The 23,580-nt window shown below is 40.6% G+C and overlaps 1 protein-coding gene across 7 annotated transcripts in view; it reads right to left on the reverse strand.

Annotated features, from left to right (window-relative positions):
- Positions 1-23,580, reverse strand: part of USF3 (upstream transcription factor family member 3) — a 78,079-nt gene that overhangs the window by 14,412 nt on the left and 40,087 nt on the right. The window contains exons 2-7 of one of the 7 annotated variants that reach the window (XM_049876711.1): positions 22,429-22,544; positions 21,527-21,587; positions 21,090-21,154; positions 19,769-19,797; positions 16,556-16,638; positions 1,517-1,613 (exon numbers count right to left, since the gene is read on the reverse strand). In XM_049876711.1, the coding sequence (XP_049732668.1) occupies positions 1,517-1,613; positions 16,556-16,638; positions 19,769-19,797; positions 21,090-21,136 (256 nt within the window). In that variant the 5' untranslated portion in view covers positions 21,137-21,154; positions 21,527-21,587; positions 22,429-22,544. Of the gene's footprint in view, positions 1-1,516; positions 1,614-16,555; positions 16,639-17,045; positions 17,161-19,427; positions 19,568-19,768; positions 19,798-21,089; positions 21,155-21,526; positions 21,588-22,419; positions 22,545-23,580 lie in introns of those variants that run through there. The other 6 variants (XM_049876720.1, XM_049876703.1, XM_049876694.1 and 3 more) reach the window with 6 other exon arrangements.

Here is a 23,580-nt window from a genome sequence, read left to right on the forward strand (position 1 = left end):
CTGCTCAGAGTAGTTCCATAAAATCAGTGAGGTAAATACTGTTATTCCCATTTTAAGACAGGGAAACAGACTTGGAGAGGTTAATTAGCCAAAAGGTGTCAAGAAAGTGAAATTGAAACACAAAGCCAGATAGACCTAATGCCAAAGGCCACAGCTCTGGTCACTGTGCTAGATGTCCCCCGCACAGTGAGTATGCAAGGGGAGGTGCTGGAAGAAGGACGTGGGTGAAGCAGGCGCCCAGGAAGAACCAGAGAAGTGAGGACGACACAGATGACCATGGAGTGAGACTCAAGCTGCCTCACCTGCTGGCTCCAACCCCTAGTCCAGCTCTTCCAACTTTTTGTTGTTTTTTCTATAGTTTCCCTTTTTCCTAGGGTAACTTTACTGCCTCCACGTCTGTGTTTTGAAACCAAAGGAGTGCTCACTAGGAAAGCTAAAGCATCATTGTGGCCTTACCCACCCTTTTGTGGGGTGCCTCCAAATGGTTAGCACACACATTATTATGCATCTCACTATCAGACACAAAAAAGAGCCCCTGACATAAGAAACAGCTAACCTAGTGAGGGAGTGGTTGTTATCGAACGAAAAATCAACCAGAAGAATTCTGAATGCTGACCTTCTGGACACGCTTTCCTTCCGGGACAACAGGTGCAGCCCAGCAACATCCCACCTCAGCCAATTCAGCCCTTGTTTCTTTCCTTTTAAGGTAGCCCATTGAGTTGTCACAGGAAATTCTCTCTCTGCTCCTCTCAGGGGTATAAATAAAGGACAGTTCAAACTGGCCGGCCACCTTGAGCTTTCTGAGCTTTACACTTGCCTGGAATATTTTTCTTTCTCACTGTTATAAGCCAACCAACCTTCTCTCCAATACTGATGGGAAAACAAACCTCATTTGACAGCACAGCAAAGTCAACTCAGTCTAAAAATCAAAGATCATGACATGATCAGGCAGATGCACATATGACACGCGGTATAAACCGTTGTGAATGGACTGTGCTGGCCTTTGGGGTCAATTCGCAGAGTCAAGTCTAAGTCTAGCCACAGACAAATCGCCAATCTCGCTCCTGAGTCACCGTAACTAGAACTCTCCCCACACCCTCTCCTGGGACGCCCCTATTAGGAGATTCAGCTGGAAGAAAGGAGATCCGACACTATTAGCATCACGAGTTACGCAAACACGTGGTACACAGGCGACTCTGAAGTCAAAATCATGTCTACCTGAAAAACTAGAGCTGCTCGCAGAAGGGGAAAAGAGTTAAACTAACACGAGTTTCTTTAAACACTGCTTTTCCAGACCTACTGAATGCAGGGTCTTAATACTGTTTTGGGGTGGAAAGAACCCTCTGCATTCTAATATAAACTTCATTGTGAACTCAGATTTGTTGCATTCTAATATAAGCATTATATATATATATATATATATAAGCATTAATATAATATAATATAATATAAGCTGCATTGGGAACTTGGATTTGTTGAATTAAAAAACAACAAAAAGTAAGTCTTAAATCTTTACCTTGTTCATTGTTTCCTCCATTAAGTAGGAGTTCATCATTTTGCCTTTTTAATTCCGTTATATATTTAAATGCTTGGTCCAGGATCATATTCTTGCTCTGCCAAAGAAAATGAACCATATAAAAGTTTCCCTGAAAGGTAAACTTGTCAGAAGAGACTTAAATAAGGGGGAGAGGGAGGCTTTCATTTGGCTTTGGCTATATTTTTTATATCACATACATGGCAGATACAGCTTTTAAATTTTTAAACAGGCAATATACTCGAAAGCTTTTACTGTTCATTTTTCATTTACTTAGTATTTATTGAGCACCTGCTACGTGTCAGGCTCTGTTCTAGGCACTGGTGATACGCTAGTAAACAAAGATAGATGGTCTGTGCCCTTGGGAGGCTACAGACATAGACACAGGCATGTTGTTGTTGTTTTAGGTGCTGTCAAGTCAATTTCAACTCATTGCAACCCCATGTGGCGAACAGAAGCGTCCCATACGGTTTCTGAGGCTGCAATTTTTTATGGGAACAGATCGCCAGGTCTTTCTTCTGCAGAGGGGCTGGTAGGTTTGAACTGCCAACCTTCTGGTTAGCAGCTGAGTACTTAACCATTGTGCCACCCGGACTCCTTATTAGACATACAGCTATATACCAAGTGATGATAAGTGTTATGAAGAAAAATAAAGCAGGGTAAAGGGGCTAGACTGATACCCACTACTGTAGAGTTGATTCCGACTCATAGCGACCCTATAGCAATGGCAGAGGTTATTTTATAATCTAGTTTGGATAGGAAGGATCAGTGAAAACCTCTGAGACTTAAGCAAAAAACCTAAAAGAAGTCAAAGGAAGCATGCTCTGTGGGTATCTGGAGAAAGAGATTCCAGGCAGTGGAATCGGCAAGGGCAGAGGGCCTGAGGCAGGATTGTGTTTGGCACGTTTGAGGAACAGTAAGGTCGTGAGTGGGGTTAAAGTCAAGTACACAGGAGAAGAATGGCAGGAAAAGAGGTCAGAGACAGCCTTCAAGACCACGGAAAGATTTTGGATTTTAATGTTATACTTTACTCTGTCAACAATTACGAATTATTCTAAACAATAAGTGGAAAAAGAAATGTCACTTAATGGAGATTGGGTGTCACCCTCCCAATATATTCCATCCCTAAGCGTCTTAGAAAAGACTGTATTTTACAGCTGGACTAAACCAAAAGCAAAGAAGTTTCCTGAATACAACCAAACGCTTCGAAGGCCAGAGTAGCAGGGACGAGATGTCTGGGACCATGGTTTCAGGGGACATCTAGGTCAACTGGCACAATAAAACGTATTAAGAAAATGTTCTGCATTCCACTTTGGTGAGAGGCGTTTGGGGTCTTAAACGCTAGCAAGCAGCCATCCAAGATGCATAAATTGGTCTCAAGCCACCTAGAACAAAGGAGAATGAAGAACACCAAAGACACAAGGTAAATATGAGCCCAAGAGACAGAAACCCCCCAAAAAAAAACAAAAACCAAACCCAGTGCCATCGAGTCGATTCCGACTCATAGCGACCCTATAGGACAGAGTAGAACTGCCCCATAGAGTTTCCAAGGAGTGCTTGGCAGATTCGAACTGCCAACCCTTTGGATAGCAGCTGTAGTGCTTAACCACTATGCCACCAGGGTTTCCAAGAGACAGAAAGGGCCACATAAACCAGAGACTCCATCAGCCTGAGACCATAGGAACTAGATGGTGCTTGGCTACCCATTCACTGCCCTGACAGGGAACATAGCAGACAATCCCTGATGGAGCAGGAGATCAGTGGGGTGCGGACCTCTAATTCTCGTAAAAGAGCAGACTTAATGGTCTGACTGAGACTGGAGAGACCCTGATGACCATGGGCCCTGGACCCTTTGATAGCCCAAGACTGGAACCATCCCCGAAACCAACTCTACAGACCGGGATTGGCCTGGACTATAAGACAGACAATGATGCTGGTAAGGAGTGAACTTCATGGCTCAAGTAGACACATGAGACTATGTGAGCGACTCCTGGCTGGTGGCGAGATGAGAAGGAAGAGGGGGACAGGAGCTGGTTGAACGGACACGGGGAATACAGGGTGGAGAGGAGAAATGTGCTGTCTTATTAAGGGGAGAACAGCTGAGAGGGCACTGCAGGGTGTGTATGGCTTTTTGTATGAGAGGCTGACTTGATTTGTAAACTTTCACCTAAAACACAATAAGTAAATTTTTTTTAAAAAGGCTGTATTTTATGTCACAGCATTCCTTTACTGCTTATTAACAATTTTATATTGAGGTAAAAATATATACAACAAAACATTTGCCAATTCAACAATTTTTATGATTCAGTGGTACCGATTATATTCATCGTGTTGTACGACCATCACCACTACCCGTTATTCCACCAAATTATTCCACCACCATTAACAGAAATTCAGTGCCCTCCATCTCCCTCTCTCCCCCTCCCGGCTACCCATTAACCACTAATAAGCTTTGGTCTCTATACATATGCCTATTTCTTGTAGTATTTGTCCTTTTGGGATTGGCTTATTTCACTCAGTATACTGTTTTCAAGGTGAATCTATGTTGTGGCATGTATCAGAACTTCATTTGTCTTTATGGCTGGCTAGTATTCCACTGTGCGTATATACCACAATTTGTTTATCCATTCACCTGTGGGAAGGCATTTAGGGTGTCTCCACCTTTTGGCTATTGTGAACGGTGCTGCAACGAACACTGGAATACAAGTTTCTGTTTGCACTCCTGCTTCCAATTCTTTTGGGTGTTTACCTAGGATTGGGACTGCTGGGTTATACGGTAGTTCTGTTTAGCTTCCTTTTGGAGGAATCGCCAAACTGTTTTCTGCAGTTGTGTATACCATTTTGCATTCCCACCAAAAGGTGGATGAAGGTTCCAATTTATCCATATCCTAGCCAACACCTGTTATTTTCTTTTTTTTTTTTATCGCGGCCATTCTAGTGGGAGAGAAGTGGTATCTCACTGTGGTTGTAATTTGCAGCTCCCTATGAGTCAGAATTGACTTGATGACACTGGGTTTGGTTTTTTTTTTTTAATGACCGTGAGTCGGAATCAACTCAACCGCAATGGTTTTATTTTTTATTTGTTTGTTTAATGACTACTGGGAGCCCTGGTGTTGCAGTGGTTAAGAGCTACGGCTGCTAACCAAAAGGTTGGCAGTTCAAATCTGCCAGCTGCTCCTTAGATATCCTATGAGGCAGTTCTACTCTATCCTATAGGATCGCTACGAGTCAGAATTGACTTGACAGCAAGAGGGTTTTAATGACTAATGAAGGAGCCCTGGTGGCACAATGGTGAAGTGCTCAGCTGTTAACCAAAAGGTTGGTGGTTCAAACTTACCAACCATTCCACAGAAGAAAACACATAGCAATCTGTTCCTATAAAGCTTACAGCCTAGGAAACCATATGGCACAGTTCTACTCTGTCCTATAGGGTTACTGTGAGTTGGACTCAACTTGAAGGAACACAACAATGACACATCTCTTCGTGTGCTTGTTCACCATTTGTTTCCTCTTTGGCGAAATGTCTATTTAAGACCTTTGTCCATTTTTTCATTAGGTTGTCCTTTTTTTGTTCAGTTATTCTTAATCAACAATTTTAAAAACAGAAAACATAATATGTGCGTATGGCAAAAAAAAATTGCAAATAATACAAAGGACCATATAATGAAAAGTAATATACCTTTTTGCTTTAGCTCTCCAGGCCCCTTTCCAGAGCCAGTCACTGTTGATCACCTGTGTGTCCTTCCAGAAACACTCTACGCCCACCTGCCCGCCCGTGCGCCCCCCTGAGCACCCACCCGCACAACTGTGCGTATCATTTTTAAAATCCAGATAGAAGGATGCCATAAAGAGTAAGTTGCATCTTTTTTTTTAATTTGAAAAACGTACCTTGGAGATACTTATATAACAGCATTTAGATACCGATCTTAGTCTACTGGCTATCTTTCTTTCATTTACCAGTCTCCTGCTGATAAACACAGTCCCACCCCGGGTGGTGCAAAAGGTTAACATACTTGGCTGCTAACCAAAAGGATGCTGGTTCAAGTCCACCCAGAGGCACTTTGGAAGAAAGTTTCGGCAATCTACTTCCGAAAAAGCAGCCATACAAACCCCTGTGGAGCACAGCTCTACTCGGACACGCACAGGGCCATGATGGGTCAGGACTGACTCCGTGGCAACATTTAAGCTGTGTAGGCTTTTTTTTTTTTTTTCACTTTTCAGCTGTTAAAAATGTTACAGTGAATGTTTAACTCCTACTCCAGTATACAGGATGTTAAATCTCTCCTGTACTTGATCAGATAGCTCTGCATTGGTTCTTTGGTTTGACAAGGTTCCTTAGACTGAGTTAAGTAACTGAGTCCCCAAAGAGAAACAATATACAAACCCAGGAAACTTTTTTCTGTAGAAAAAGAAAATGAATACTGTCCTTTCTTAAAACAAGAATTTGAACAAAAGTATAGCCTAATAATACCCACCCACCTGTCTCTCTGCTCCAGACAGAGAGAGAGACACGCAGCAACGGTGAAGAAAATCTTAATTTATTCTGCTCCTGGGAGCCACATGCTGACTTCCACTGTATATTCTAGGGCACCAAGGAGTGAAACCATTGTGGTTTCCTGTCTTCAGAGAAACTCATGGGAATGAAAGCCCTGAGCAGGAAAATGGGGTTTTACTGGGTAGTCACCAGTATTTACTGAGCAGCTATGATACATTAAGAAAGGAAGTAAGTAAGAAAAACAAATCAGAAGACACGGTGCCTACCCTTAAGTGTACCACGGTGTTAAGGGAACAAACAGTACATTCTGAAAAACATTAAAGCCGTATTTATACAAGTCTAAGTGCCACTCTGTAGAGCAGAGTGAAAAGAAACTAAAGGGAGCGCTTGCCTCGGAGACACACTGGTGGGAAGTGAGCTGGCCAGGCCTTCGACATCCTAAGGCGCTCCAGCACTGGGAAGGACCAATCACACAGAAGAAAGGGGTAAGTAAGGCATGGGATTAAAACTGTGGGGACTGACCTACTAAGAAGTAATAAGAACCTCACCCACCTACCCTCCTCCTACCCCCATCATCCTATGCAGCCAGGTGGCTTCTCCTTCCTGCCCAACCACAGAAGAGAAGTTTATTTTCTGAGAAATTTAAACCAGAGAATTTCAACTTTAGCAACACAAGACACAGAAGAGGACAGGATGAGGTTCTTGAGTAAAAACAGGGAAATAAAGTAGAACTCTGCCCACCAAAGCCTAGGACTCTCCAGTACCTCCCGCCCCCCACCATTCCCAGAATAATGGCAACCAGGCTTGTATGCCTCTTCCCACTAATCCCACCCATATAGTGGGCTGAAGGATTCTTCTTTGGGGGAAAAAAAAAATTAATAGCCTCCTCCCAAAAGGAAAAAAAAAAACTACAAATACTGATTTTTAATTCTTCAACAACAACAACAAAATATAGCTCATCACCGAATCACTCAGCAGTTAGAACAATCAAAAGACAACCCTATCTAATCAGCTTTTTATGCCTCGTTCCCAAATGTGAATAAATAGCTAAGTACCACAAAACTTTCATAGAAAGTCTCCAACAAGACAGACGAAACATCAAAGCCAAGTGGAAAAAAAGGGAATTAGAAGAAATAAAGACTGACGAAAACACTTAAAAACCTATATAACATTCTCAGTCATGAGACAGTATTATATCCAAGAAACAAACATATACTATGAAAAGGAACAGAGTTTAAGAGAAAAAAAAAACTTAGAAATTAAAAATATGAGAGCTGAAATTAAAAACAGAAGAGTTGGAAGAGAATAACCACTGAGATTGAAAAAGGAGAGCAGAGGGCTCCAGAAGGAAACTCTCAAAAGAAGGTGGAAATTATGTGGTACATCTGACCACACAGAAAATTATACTTAGAGACTGCTAGAAGTGAAGGAAGAATTAAAGATAGGTATACCGAAAATTAAGCAAATGAAAAACTATGAGGCAATTATTAACTCCAAAAAAACCTAACATCAGACTAATGGACCACAATTACCACAGCCTCCATGAGACTGAGTCCAGCATAACTAACTAGATGGTACCCAGCTACCACCACGGACTGCTCCTACAGCAATCATAACAGAGGGTCCAGGACAGAGCTGGAGAAAAATGTAGAACAAACTTCCAACTCACAAAATAAGACCAGACTTACTGGCCTGACGGAAACTGGAGAAACCCCAAGAGTAGGCTCCCGGACATCATTTTAGCTCAGTAATGAAGTCACTCCTGAGGTCACCCTTCAGCCAAAGGTTAGACAGGCCCACAAAACAAAATGAGATTAAAGGGGTACACCAGCCCAAGGGCAAGGACGAGAAGGCAGGGTGGAACAGGAAAGCTGGTAACAAGGAACTCAAGGTTAAGAAGGGAGAGTGTTGACATGTTGTACGGTTGGTAAATCACAAAACAATATGTGTACTAACTGTTTAATGAGAAGCCAGTTTGTTCTGTAAACCTTCATCTGAAGTACAATTAAAAAAAGAAAACAAAAAAAACCCCTAAAACCTAATATATGAAATGAAACATAATAGTAGTATACTAGTTGGCTCAACAATGAACAGTATTGATACAGTTTTAATAACATAAATACCGCATTACAGCCTAGAGAGGCGGGGCCAAGACGGCAGACTAGTCGGATGCTTCCTGTGGTCCTTCTTACAATGCAGACCCGAAAAAACAAGTGAATTGATTATATATGACAATCTAGGAGCTCTGAACATCAAAGACAAAGTTAAGGAGTCAGACTAAGTAGCAAGGGGAGGGAGAGACAGTTCAGAAGCAGCGAACAGGTGCCAGACCTAATCTAGCCAGCACCCTGCAGGCTGGATCCTTTGGCACACGCAGGCTGAGGCAAGCGGTAGCGCTTAGGACGCATTTGGCCATGCCAGGAGAAACCAAGCGCTAGAGAGTCTACACGAGCCTCTGGACCCAAGAAGAAGTGGCGCTGGATCTGCAAAAGTTAAGTGTAGGCATCTAACCTACTGGGCAGGACCAAAATAACCCTCTCCCCTATGGGACTTCCATAAGGTACAAGTGTCTCTCTTCTCTTCATCTGTTTCCTCCCTGCTCTGCTACAGTCCCAGTCCAGCAGTCTTCAGCAGTTGCTGCACCCCCTAGGCCAGAAGTGGGACATACCACGCCCGACCTTATCTCTCAGCTTTGGGGAGGGAATAAACAAATGAACAAACAAAGAAAGGAGGCTGCCAGCTCCCCTAAGCTGGGAGGTCAGAGCTAACTACACCCAAACCAGTCTTGTAGCTTAAAAAAATTGCCACACTCTCTAAGCCAGGAAATCAGGGCAGGCACTACCCCTTTTACCTAGGCATAGGCATAAGGTGTCCACAGACCCTAAACCCCTTGCGCCCCACCCTAGACCTGTGCAGACCCACTCAAAAGCATAAGCCCTCATTAGCACAGGACAACAGGGTACACACCTGAAGCCTATTTTCAACTGCAACAGCTAAGTTGGAGTGGTAGATTCCTGACATTTGACACTGCCCTGCCCATTCAGCAGAGTCCTCACCTAACCACATCAGGGCCTGAGGACTGAAAGCTTCACCCAATCTACCCAGACACTCACGACAGGGGTCCAAGTGTAAGTAGAGCCTCCCAGTCCTTACAGCCAACAGTACTGGGTGCCCATAGTCTGGCAAGAAAACCCACCCATCTACGTGCTGTAGGGCACAGGGGCATACCTTCTACCTAGGCACTCAGGGGAAGCCGTCAGCCCCCTACCTTGCTCAGCACATAACCCCCTCCTGCAGGAAGACACCTGTGCCTGCTGCAATCACCCCTACATAGACCTGCCCATCTAGGACTATAGGTGAAAGCCTCCGCCGCACACTCGGTGGCCGACAACCTGGCCACCTGAGCTGAATCTACACGAGAAAAGTAAACGGACTCCTGAGCTCGCACACCTAGTAGCAGCTCTAACCACCTGGTGACACAACATGAGAGCTTCAAAGACACCAATAATCAAAGTAGCTCACGCACCCAGCCTATTTGGACATATCAAAACAAAACAAGAAGCTATGGTACGGTAAGCAAACATACAATAAATAAATATAATGACTTATTAATAGCTCAGAGACAACAGTCAATATCAAATCACATAAAGAGGCAGACCATGACAGCTCCAGCAAATGACAAAAACAAACTTCCCAGGAAACTTCCCAGAGGAAGATAAAGTCTTACTGGAGGTAGAATTCAAAAGATTAATATAGAGAGCTCTTTGAGACATCGGGCAGGAGATCAGGCAAAACTGAGATCGAGCCAAGGAACACACAGACAAAGCAACGGAACAACTTAGGAAAGCTATAAAAGAGCAAAATGACAAATTTAACAGGCTGCTAGACTCCACAGAGAGACAGCAAACAGAAATCCAAATGATTAACAAAACTTCAGAATTAGGCAACTCAATAGAACGTTATAGGAGCAGAATTGAGGAAAAAGAAGTCAGAATTACTGAGACAGAAGATAAACACTTGACACCAATTTATTTGAGGAAAAATCAGAAAAAAGAATTTAAAAAAATGAAGAAACCCTAAGAATTATCTGGGACACTATCAAGAAGGATAACCTACAAGCGAATGGAGTACCAGAATGGGTGGATAACAGAAAATACAAGGAGAATTGTTGAAGATTTGCTGGCAGAAAACTTCCCTGATACCATGAAAGACAAGAAGATATCTATCTAAAGCTCACTGAACCCCATACAGGGTAGATCCCAAGAGAAAGTCACCAAGACATATTATAATCAAACTTGCCAAAACCAAAGATAAAGAGAGGAATTTAACAGTTTTTGTTTAGGGATAAATGAAAAGTCACCTACAAAGGAGAGTCAATAAGACTAATTTCTGACTGCTCAGTAGAAACCATGCTCGCAAGGAGGCAACAGGATGACATATACAAAGCCTTGAAGAGAAAAAATTCCCAGCCAAGAAACTATCATTCAAATAAGAAGGCAAAATTAGGGAGTTTCCAGATAAACAGAAGCTAAAGGAATTTGTAAAAACCAAATCAAAATTACAAGAAATATTAGAGTCCTCCTGACAGAGAATCAATAATATTAGATAACAACCCAAGATTTAGAACACAGGACGGAACAACCAGATATCAACCCAGATAGGGAAGTCACAAAAATAAACCAAAGCTAAAACACTGAAAATAAGGAAACAGAGATGTCAATATGTAAAAGATATCAACATTAAAACAAAAAGAGGGAACAAAGAATGTAGTCATAGAACTTTCATATGGAGAGGAAGTCACGGAAATATCAAGAAATAAAAGATTTGTTTAAACTGAGAAAAATAGAGGTAAATTTTAAGGTAACCATAAAGGAAACTAACAAATCTGCACATCGAAATAAAAAAACATGAAAAACATAAAAACTCAGCAAATACAAAATCAACAATGAAAAGATGAAAAGAAAATACACAAAGAAAAATGACTCAGCACAGAAAATTAAGTAAAACAAAGAAACTGTCAAAACCACACACACACACAAATACACCAAAATGACAGAACTAAACTCTTACCTATCAATAATTACACTGAATGTAAATGGACTAAATGCATCAATAAAGAGACAGAAAGTGGCAGAATGGATAAAAAAAAAAAATCGTCTATATGTGGCCTACAAGAGACATACTTAGACTCAAAAACACAAACTAAAACTCATAAGATAGAAAAAAATATATCAAGCAAACAACAATCAAAAGAGAGCAAGGGTAGCAATATTAATCTCTGACAAAACAGACTTTAAAGCAAGATCCATCAAAAAGGATAAGGAAGGACACTATATAACGATTAAAGTGTCAATACACCAGGTGGACATAACCATAGTAAATATATACGCATTCAATGACAGGGCTCCAAAATACATAAAGCAAACTCTAACAGCGTGGAAAAGAGAAGCAGCTTCACAATAGTAGTAGGAGACTTCAACACACCACTTTCGGTGAAGGACAGAACAATCAGAAAGAAGCTCAATAATGACAGAGAAGCTCTAAATGCCACAATCAGCCAACTTGATCTCACAGACATATACAGAACACTCCACCCAACAACAGCCAAGTATACTTTCTTTTCCAATGCACATGGAACATTTTCCAGAATAGGCCATACATTAGGCCACAAAGCGAGACTTAACAGAATCTAAAACCTAGAAATATCACCAAGTATCTTTTCTGACCATAAAGTCATAAAAGTAGAAATCAACAGCAAAAAAGCAAGGGAAAAAATAAAATCAAATACATGGAAACTGAACAATAACTTGCTCAAAAACTACTGGATTATAGAAGAAATCAAGGACAAAACAAAGAAATTCAGAGAATCAAATGAGAATGAAAACACATCCTACTAGAACCTTTGGGACACAGCAAAAGCAGTGCTCAGAGGTCAATTTCTAGCAATAAATGCATACGTTAAAAAAGAAAAAAGGGCCAAAATCAAAGCATTAACCTTACAACTAAAACAAAGAGAGCAACAAAGAATCTCTAGGACACCAGAAGAAAGGTAATTACAAAAATTACAGCAGAATTAAATAAAACAGAGAATAGAAAAACAACTGAAAGAGTCAACAAGAGTAAAGGCTGGTTCTCTGAAAAGATCAACAAAATCAATAAACTACTGGCCAAACGGACAAAAGAAACACAGGAGAGGAAGCAAATAACTTAATAATAAATAAGATGTATGATATCATAACAGACCCAACTGAAATTAAAAGAATCATAACAGAATACTATGAAAAACTGTACACCAGCAAATTTGAAAACCTAGAGGAAACGGACAAATTTCTAGAAACACACTATCTACCTAAACTAACACAAACCGAAGTAGAAAAATTAAATAAGCCTATAACAAGAGACTGAAGAGGCAAAAAAAAGACTCCCAACAAAAAAAAGCCCAGGCCCTGACGGCTTCACTGGATAATTCTACCAAACTTTTAGAAAAGAGTTAACGCCAGTACTACTAAAGTATTTCAAAGCATAGAAAAGGCTGGAAGGCTGGAATACTCATGAACTCATTCCAGCATAACCTTGATACCAAAACCAGGTAAAGACATCACAAAAAAAGAAAACTACAGATATCTCTCATGAACACAGATACAAAAATCCTCAACAAAATACTAGCCAATAGAATTCAACAACATATCAAAAAAATATGGCATCATGACCAAATGGGATTCATACCAAGTATGCAGGGATGGTTCAACATTAGAAAAACAATCAATGTAATCCATCGCATAAATAAAAGACAAGAACCACATGATCTTATCAATCAATGCAGAAAAGGCATTTGACAAAGTCCAACACCCTTTCCTGATAAAAACTCTCAGCAAAATAGAAACAGAAGGGAAATTCCTCAACATAATAAAGGGCATTGATTCAAAGCCAATAGCCAACATCACCCTAAATGGAGAGAGACTGAAAGCATTCCCCTTAAGAAGGGGAACCAGACAAGGATGTCCTTTATCACCACTCTTATTCAACATTGTGCTGGAGGTCCTAGCCAGAGTAATAAGGCAAGGAAAAGAAATAAAGGGCATCCAAATTGGTAAGGAAGAAGTGAAAGTATCCTTATTTGCAGACGATATAATTTTATACACAGAACAGTCCAAAGAAAACTACTGGAACTAACAGATTTCAGCAAAGTATCAGGATACAAGATAAACATACAAAAATCAGTTGGATTCCTCTACACCAACAAAGAGAACTTCAAAAAAGAAATCATCAAATCAATACCATTTACAATAGCCCCCAAGAAGATAAAATTCTTTGGAATAAATCTAACCAGACACATAAAAGATCTTCAGAAAGAAAATTACAACACACCATTGCAAGAAACCAAAAGAGACCCACGTAAGTGGAAAAACATACCTTGCTCATGAACAGGAAGACTCAACACTGTGAAAATGTCAATTCTACCCAAAGTGATCTACAGATACAACGCAATCTCAATGCAAATTCCAGTGACATTTTTTAATGAGATGGAGACAAATCACGAACTTCATATGGAATGGGAAGAGACCCTGGATAAGTAAAAGTATTACCAAAGAAGAACAACAAAGTGGGAGGCCTCACATTACCTGACTTTAGAACCTATTATACCACCATGGTAGTCAAAACAGCCTGGTACTGGTACGACAGATACACAGACCAATGAAACAGAATTGAGAATCCAGACGTAAATTCAACCACCTATGAGCAGCTGATATTTGACAAAGGCCTAAAGTCTGTTAATTGGGAAAAAGTCGGTCTCTTTAACAAATGGTGCTGGCATAACTGGATAAAAAAACCAAACCCACTGTCATCAAGTTGATTCCAACTCATAGTGACCCTATAGGAAAGAGCAGAACTGCCCCATAGGGTTTCCAAGGAGTACCTGGTAGATTTAAACTGCCCACCTCTTGATTAGCAGCCATAGCACTTAACCACTATGCCACCAGGGTTTCCCATAACTGGATATTCATCTGCAAAAAAATGAAACAAGGCCCATACCTCACACCACACATAAAAACTAACTCAAAATGGATCAAAGACCTAAATATAAAATCTAAAACAATAAAGATCATGGAAGAAAAAATAGGGACGATGTTAGGAGCCCTAATACATGGCATAAACAGTATACAAAACGTTACTAACAACGCACAAACACCAGAAGAGAAACTAGATTACTGGGAGCTCCTAAAAATCAAACGCCTATGCTCATCCAAAGACTTCACCAAAAGAGTAAAAAGATTACCTACAGACTGGGAAAAAGTTTTTAGCTATGACATTTCCAATCAGTGTCTGACCTCTAAAATCTACGCGATACTGCAAAAGCTCAAAACAAAAAGACAAATAATCCAATTAAAAAATGTGCAAAGGATATGAACAGGTACTTCATCAAAGAAGACATTCAGGCAGCTAACACATACATGAGGAAATGCTCACGATCATTAGCCATTAGAGAAACACAAATCAAAACTATAATGAGAGACCATCTTACCCCAACGAGGCTAGTACTAATTTAAAACACACAAAATAATAAACGTTAGAGAGGTTCTGGAGAGACTGGAACCCTTATGCACTGCTGGTGGGAATGTAAAATGGCACAACCATTTTGGAAATTGATTTGGAGCTTCCTTAAAAAGCTAGAAATAGAAGTACCATACAATGCAGCAATCCCAGTCCTTGACATATACCCTAGAGAAACAACAGCCATCACATGAACAGATATATGCACATCCATGTTCACTGCAGCGCTGTTCATGATAGCAAAAAAGATAGAAACAACTTAGGTGCCCATCAACAGACAAAAGGATAAACAAATGATGGTATATGCACACTGTGGAATACTACACAATGATAAAGAACAGCAACGAATTCTCAAAACATCTCACAACACATAAATACCAAATGCTAATTTAACCAAAAGTTGTGAAAGATTTATATTAGGAGGCTCGAAGACAGCGAAGCCAGAGGAAAACATATTAGGATGACAACAGATAAGATCTAAAAGGAAAAATCAAGATACATCAACAGAAGCACATTATTTAGAAATATAAATACCAGAAGAAACAGCTGTGACTCGTTCCCTTTAAGGAGCTCTATTAAGGTTTAGAAGCAGGCAGGAGACTAGCGTTTGTTGTTTTAAGCTTTACAGTGCTCTTTGTTATGTACATATATTAGTTTTCACATATATTAATTTAAATTAACAAAAAACAAGGCTACCGTAAATTATTATATCCTGTTACAATGAAATGTCATATAACCATTAAAGGAAGGAAATCGTATTAGGGAAGATACCTGCAACCGAATGTCCACTATGTGCCACTGAGTGAAAATAAAAAAGCTTTTCATGAAATAACCCTGACACACACACAGTTACACACACACACATATATTCATAAAGCAATGTCTAGAGAGATATGCAGAAACATTTTAACAGCAGTTATATCTTCAGGGTAGAATATCAATTTATTTTTTAAACTTTTTTAAACCTTCCATATTGTTTCAATTTTTTTTTTGTTTTCAATGAGCACATTTTATTCTCATCAAAAAAAGAAACAAAAAACTATCTTCATTAGGAAAAACTGTCATGCTTTGACAACTGAAGTACTAGGGGTGGTTGGTTGATATGGCGTGGAGAATAAAGTAAAGAAGAGATCTCTGAAAGACTCTAGTTAAGAACTTATAAAAAAAAAAAAAAACCCCATTGCCATCGAGTCGATTCCGACTCATAGCGACCCTATAGGACAGAGTAGAACTGCCCCATAGAGTTTCCTAAAAAACATGAACGGGCAGAAAAGAAAGAAATGCCCTTGAATTGAGGGGCATATATATAAACAATCACAGGAAAAGCTTAGTAATTCAAGAGAAAACACAACTTAAGAAGTCTATAAATAACAAGGAACAAAAATAAAGCACAGAAACAACTTAGGGAATTGTCTGTTCACAAGTGTCTTAATTATCTTGTGCTGCTATAACAAAAATACCACAAGCGGATGGTTTAACAAACACAAGTGTGTTCTCTCATAGTTTAGGAGGATAGAAGTCCAAATTCAGCGCACTATCCATAGGCGAAGACTTTCTCTGTCAGCTCTGGGGGAAGGTCCTTGTCATCAACCTTCCCCTGGTTCAAGAGTTTCTCAACACAACACAAGGACCCCTGGTCCAAAGGATGCACTCTGTTCCTGGCTCTTCTTTCTTGGTGGTATGAGGTTCCTCTTCTCTCTGCTCGCTTGTCTCTTTTACATCTCAGAAGAGATTGACTCAAGACACAACCTAATCCTGTAGATTGAGTCCTGCCTCATTAACATAACTGCCTCTAATCCTGCCTCATTAACATCATAGAGGTTAGGATTTACAGTACATAGCATAATCACATTAGATCACAAAATGCTGGATAACCACACAATACTGGGAATCATGGCCTAAGGTGACACACCTTTGTGGGGACACAGTGCAATCCATAATAACAAGTAATGAATGAAAATATGGCTTCTTACCTGCTTCAGGGCAGGGGAACACGGGATCAGCTCTCCTATTCTGTTTATCCCAGCATTGATTTTCTTCTTTCTATGCCTCTCCACTACAGAGAGGGGAAAGATCCGTTTATCAATTTTATACCAGCACTGCCAAAGTGCCTCATTCTCCCTGGGTGAAGAAACTTTAGGTAAAGAAATCCCTAAGAAAAGTTTATCAAACAATATCTACTGAAACAAATGACTATAATAAGTAAATAAGATTTCTAAGAATGTCATATTTTACTGCCCTGACAGGGAACACAACAGAGAGTCCCTGACAGAGCAAGAGAAAAGTGGGATACAGAACTCAAATTCTAGAAAAAAGACCAGACTTAATGGTCTGACTGAGACTGGAGGGACCCCAGAAGACATGGCCCCTGGACTCTCAGTTAGCCCAGAAGAAAAACCATTTCCAAAGCCAACTCTTCAGACAAAGATTAGACTGGACTATAAGACATAAAATGATACTCACGAACAAAGTGCTTCTTAGCTCAAGTAGATACATGAGACTAAATGGGCAGCTCCTGTCTGGAAGCAAGATGAGAAGGCAAAAAGGGACAGGAGCTGGTTGAAGGGACACGGGAAATCTGGGGTGGAAAGGAGTGTGCTGTCACATTATAGGAGAGCAACTATGGTCACATAACAATGTGTGTATAAATTTTTGTAGGAGAAACTAACTTGAACTGTAAACTTTCACTTAAAGCACAATTTTAAAAAAATGTCATATTTTACATCTTGTGTTACAGAAATCTTCATAAGCAGCACTTACATTAGCATTTTAAAGAATGTAATACATAATTAAATAGAAATTATAAACAAATAGAAACTGCTAATATTACAATTAGGCCACCTTTTTAGTTCAAGTAATCACTAGAGATTTTAATGATAACTGAATCGCAAGAGCTCAGTAACAAGCTCGTTGTTCTTAGTTGACATCGAGTTGATTCCAACTCATGGCAACCCCAGGTGTGCAGAGCAGAACTGCTCCGTAGGGTTTTCAAGGCTGTGCGCTTTCGGAAGGAGACTGCCCGGCCTTTCTTCCAAAGTGTGTCTGAGTAGGCTTGAAACCGCCAACCTTTCCATCACCCAGGGACTAACGAGCTAAGATGATTGGAAGCTACCTTTTCATGGCAAGTTGGCAAATCAGACCTTTCTGGACTGATTTAGGAACCTTAAAACACCTTTAAGAAGACCACAGGGTTGAGAGGGGAGAGTGCTCACATGTTGTGGGGTTGTTAACCAGTGTCACAGAAGAATCTGTGTACTAACGGTTCGATGAGAAGCTAGTTTGTCTGTAAACCTTCATCTAAAGTACAATTAAAAATAATCAAATATAAGTACACAATTCAAAAAAAAAAAAAGACCACCAGAGGGCCCTTTTGGAATAGAAACAACTATTAGTTACGATTTACAACAGACAAGAAAAGGCATTGGTTGGTTTTGTTTTCTCTGTGGTGCCTGAGCTGTCCACTTTGGCCTGTAGGACCTCTCCCACCTAAGAAACTGGGCAATGGACAACTTCTTACTTAGCTGAGAAATCTTCCAGGCTTCTGTGCTATGTCTTTAAATGTTGTATGGAAGGGGAAAGAATACAAGAGACGCTTTAAGTCGTAAACATTATTGATTTTCTGTTAGAAAATTTTCTAAAACCTTCCTTTCTAATAAAGGATTCCAGTGCTTCTAAGAAGATGAATGGGTAGGGCTTGTTTTATAAAATATCTATCTTCTTGCTTCATAATCTAGCAGTAAGGGTATCCTTTTCTATAACCTCTAATTACTCTCTAAGTTGCTGCCAGACATATTTATGGCACCACCTAACAGTTAATTCCAATCAAAAGATTTAGTTCACACAGCAAAAAAGATTACATTTCTTTCATATGGCCAAAAAAGGCAAAGCATAGTATATTTTACCCTTCCTCTGAATTCTCTAACAACAGATATATAAAGGATATCTAGGAGATTTTTAATGTGTGGAGGTAAAAAAAAAAAAAGGCTTAAAAAAATTTTTTTATTGTGCTTTAAGTGAAAGTTTACAAATCAAGTCAGTGTCTCATATAAAAATCTATATACACCTTGCTATATACTCCTAGTTGCTCTCCCTGAGACAACACACTCCTTCCCTCCACTATCTTCGTGTCCATGCAGCCAGCTTCTGACCCCCTCTGCCCTCCCATCTCCCCTCCAGACAGGAGTTGCCCACACAGTCTCACGTGTCTACTTGATCCAAGAAGCCCACTCCTCACCAGTATCATTTTCTATCTTATAGTACAGTCCAATCCCTGTCTGAAGAGTTCGCTTTGGGAATGGTTCCAGTCTTGGGCTAACAAGGTCTGGGGACCATGACCTCCGGGGTCCTTCTAGTCTCAGTCAGACCATTAAGTCTGGTACGTTAAGAAACTTTTTAGCCATAACAATAAACAGGGCTTCAAAGAAAGTGAACTCCTTATTTTGGGGAATACCAATCTCTCCCCAGTATACCACACATCCTTCCATGATAAAATTTTCCCAAGGGCCCTCAGCAGATGAGTGAGAAGACCCTGAGAGAAAGTAAGCTATCATTTATAGAGTAATAGACATTAACCTCTAAGACAATTTTTCTAGTTCTGACTGTGGTCTCTGATGAAAAAGCAAAGCTTACTCAATATGCCCAGTTGTAAATCAAAGCACTATTAACCCTGGCTTTGCTCTATAATTTTGATGTTTGAGATAAAATCAAACGTATATTTTCTACATTCTTCCTATAACATTAAAAAAAAAAAATTTTTTTTTTTTCCTATAACGACAGAGCCTACAACTTAATTTAAAACTCTTCACCTTTGCAAGCTACCCTTCCGATCCCCAGCCTGCTGCTCACCTCTTCCCCACTCCCCTCAACAGCCAGTCACTTCTGTTCGTTCTAGTGAGGAGCAGTCTGGGCTTTCTTAGCAGGTGAAGTCACGTCAAACACTAGCTCCAGGAGTGCATTCATCTCTGGCTTTAACTTAGCTAAAGAGACTACAAACCAGAAGATGACAACCAAGCCATCATCTTAGGGGTGCTTTCGTCAATTAAAAACAAGAAGGGAACGTTTTTCTAAAACATGATGAATAATGATTCTACACTTTGTAATGTTAAAACTTACAACCAAGGGCGGTATGATTTCATTTTGAAAACAAAAAAAGCTAGCAAGTAAGTAAAAATTAAAATTGTTGCTACCTGCGTTGTGTGTCTCCCGGTTCTTCTTTCTGAAACAAAAAGTGTACATAAATGGTGATACAAAAGTAACAGGGAGGCGTTTTTATCACTTTCTATTCTGAGAACCATAAAAACAAATTTTCTGAATTTTCATTTGTTGTCATCAATCAGAAGGCATTGGAAGAGAAAACTTTAATACGTATGATGGTCCGGGACTCTAACCAAGGACACATTAACATCAATTTAGAAGCAACAGATTTTCATACACCTACAAGTTACAGGCTGGGAAATGAATCTGTCATTGAATACCCTAATTGTTTGAAAGTGTAGCTTAGGGGCTAGTAAAATTTCAGAGCAATGTGCCAAATAGGTGGCTTGTGATCCTTCTCCAGCATCTCACTGGGCAGGGTTGGGAGCGGGTAGGTAGGGAAGACCAGCAACAACAGAGTCACCTTGTAACCCCCAGGGAGGGAAGTACGGCAGCCACGGCTCGGGTGCACTGACAACTAGCGTGGGAGCCATCTTTTGCACTGTGTGCCTTAGGTCGTCCACACTCACATTTTCTTAAATGCTGATCGACTAAAAGCATTGATTTTACACACAACTACTTAATACATTAGCACACTCCAATAGCTATTTGGTAAAGAAATAGAAGAATAATTTGAATATTAGTAGAACTTTGACCATGCAATTCTAAGCAGAAATATTATCCCAAAATGCTAGAAACTTAGAAGGATTCAAGAAAGAACCTGAAGTAATACTGTGCTGATGTGCATATTAGCATTAAAACAAATCTGTTGTCATCAAGTCAATTCCGACTCAGCTGCCTTATAGGACAGAGTAGAAGAACTTCCCCATAGGGACTTCAAGGAGTGGCTGGTGGATTTCAACTGCCAATCTTTGGGTTAGCAGCCAAGGTCCTAACCACTGCACCACCAGGGCTCCTATATTAGCATTAGTGGACTGTTGGGTCCAGAAATGTCTATTCAAACTGACTAGAGCCTAAAAGAACTTGGGGTCTATAAGAACTAGTACCGTAGAAATTAAATTTCAGTAGAAACTAAACATTTAACATAGACTGGGTATTACACTATTTTAACTACTAATGATCATTCTTACTTCTTGACGCATTGCTAATAGAGCAAGGAGGACAGGGAATTTTAACTACAGACCTCCTTCAGTAAGTGTACTTGTATTTATTCACACATATTTTTGGAGTAATGATCTTCTAGGCATCCAAATGAAAGTTTCCTAAAGACTACTCACTTAGCAACCAAAAACCAACCCCACTAAGCTTCTTATCTGCCCAAATTCTATCACTTCTGGGACCACAGATACAGACCGGTGCTGCTTTTTTGTAGGAGTCTCATTCTCGGTCATTTCTGGCATGGTTATGGTGACAGGAGCCTACAAAGACATGGAAAGACATACCAGAAAGTATCAAAGTTGTTCTGGAACTTGAGAAAAACTGATGAATAACAACTTAATTTGAATGCAAAAAGGCTAAAAAAATAAAATTGACATGGAAAAAGCACCAGACTGGGTTCCATGGATAGAAAGACGTGTAAGAAGACAGAAGAGGACAACCAACAGATGCAGAGCACTGTCCACAGCAAATGGAATGGATGCAAAGAAATGTACAGAAGCGCTTGAGAAGATCAGAGGACAGGAAGATCCCTGCGAGCCTGGAAAGACGCTCAACGGGCACGCAGATTCCAGTAAAGCAAAAGTAACGAGCACATAGACGTACAATGCTTCATAGGTGGAGACAACACTCACTCATTCACTATGCTTCTTCAGTTTCAGCTGCTAGAGGTCTCAAGTTATCCCTGGAGAGTGACTTAAACATGAATGTTAAAATTCTATTTATATTTACAGTATAAGGACACTAAAAAAATACAGGCACTCTAGGAAGATATACAGGTGTAAGAAAAATCCTGAAAGCAAACATACGAAAGTATTAAGCCTAGTGATGTAAGGCCAGTAATAGTATAGGTTCTTTCTTTCTCATCTCTGATTTTTATAAATTTCATTAGGAGAACTTTGATTGAGGAGCTTTCAAAAGCAGTACACAGAAGTGGGAGTGCCTGCTCAGGTACAATGGAGGAGGGGTTATGCGTGGCTTCCCGGGTTTTCTTTGAGAGACAAGGCGGGAAGGACAGAGTTTGAGGTCACAGAGCACGAGCCGAAAGCTGGCTCTGCCACTTACTAGCAGTGAGATTGTGCGCAAGTTACTTAAGCTCTGGGAGCCTCAGATGCTCTCATCTACAAAATGGGTCATAGTAATGGCATCCAGGTCATTGGATTATTGCAATAAGGGAATGAAACAATGCAGGCCCAGCAAAATCACCATGCCTAGCATGTAACGAGGATTCAGTAAACGTCAGCTATGGTATTAATGAAATATTGTACCTTAAGGCCTCAGCCGTGGACAGGAATGGGGGGCCCTGAGAAATAAGCAGTGAATGCAGGCAAGGTGACAACAGAAAGCCCTGACGGAAGCAGCCTGAGGAAAAACGTGGGCTCAAGACCCACTTCCAGCAGCTTGTCCCACTTTCCCCCTAATATCCAAGTGGGTCCAACTCCGCCTGAAAGCAGTGCACTCGCACTAGATAAGCATATAATGATAACATGGGCCATGTAATTAAATTAAAAAAAAAAATCCCTGTCACCTGTCTCACCCAAGGGCTTGCAGAATTTCTTCACTTTTGACTCCAGGCTTCCAACGCCTCCCGTTTCTGATCCAAATCTACCATATTCTGCTAGAAGATGGTCTATATGTTATGTTTTCTTCTTACTACACAAGAGAAAAAAAAAAAAATCAATGAGTATTTACAGGTTTCTAGGTGAAAGTGCTCGGCTGCCAACCTAAAGGTCAGTGGTTCGAACCCACCAGCCACTCTGTGGGAGAAAGAAGTAGCAGTCTACTTCTGTAAAAACTACAGCCTTGGAAACCCTGAGGCAGTTCCACTCTGTCCTACAGGGTCGCTGTGAGTCCTAACCCGCTTGATGGCGACGGGCTCGTCTGGGTTAGGTTTCTGTCGGCAGCACCTGGCATGCAGGCAGTTAAGTGGCACGCAGGATGATCCTGAATGCTCCCCACTGCTTGAAAGCAAAGGAATACAGTTGCTTTCAAAAGTCACTTCTCAATGGGTTACCCATGCCCTACTCCTGAAAGACTGCGTCCTACAGTCAATGGCCATCCTTCTAGAGTTGATGATTTCCTCCTTTCTCTCCCGCACTCTCCGTGCCCCTTAGGTACCCATTGCCTCCAGGTTACCCAAGATCCTCCACCTAGAGCTTATGCTGAGATCTGTCCTCAGCTTCAAAACTATCTTTCCTTCAATCTCCTACCTCTCTTCTTTCTTGTGAGGGTGACTGGAAGCTTACTCAGGGATTTTCCACTACTCAGTGACACGAAGACAGCCCCCAGACCTGTGCACTGTATGTGCTCTTGAAAAATGTAGATCTGGGGCCCTCATCCCAGACTTGACTATGAAAGGCCTGGGTAGGGCCCAGCAATCTGCATATTCAACATGCTCCTTTGGTGATTTTTTTTTTTTTTCCAGGTTGGTACAAATAGTTTGAGAAACTTTGCTCTAGTTTAGGGCAATGTTTCCCAAACATTCCTGAAGGTAAGAATTATCTGGAAGTACTCATTAAAAATACAAATTCTCAGCTCACTGCAGATCAATCGAATCTATCTCTGAGGGAAGAATTCTCACCTCTAGGGGAGAGGTATGAGATGGAATGAGTGCCCCAGGTGATTCTTATCAGGGAAATCTGCAGGAAGCCTCAATTGGTGAAATTTCAGACATCTGACCAATACTCCA

The sequence above is a fragment of the Elephas maximus genome, chromosome 1 (assembly GCF_024166365.1).
Source record: "Elephas maximus indicus isolate mEleMax1 chromosome 1, mEleMax1 primary haplotype, whole genome shotgun sequence".
In the NCBI taxonomy this organism is placed as follows: domain Eukaryota; kingdom Metazoa; phylum Chordata; class Mammalia; order Proboscidea; family Elephantidae; genus Elephas; species Elephas maximus.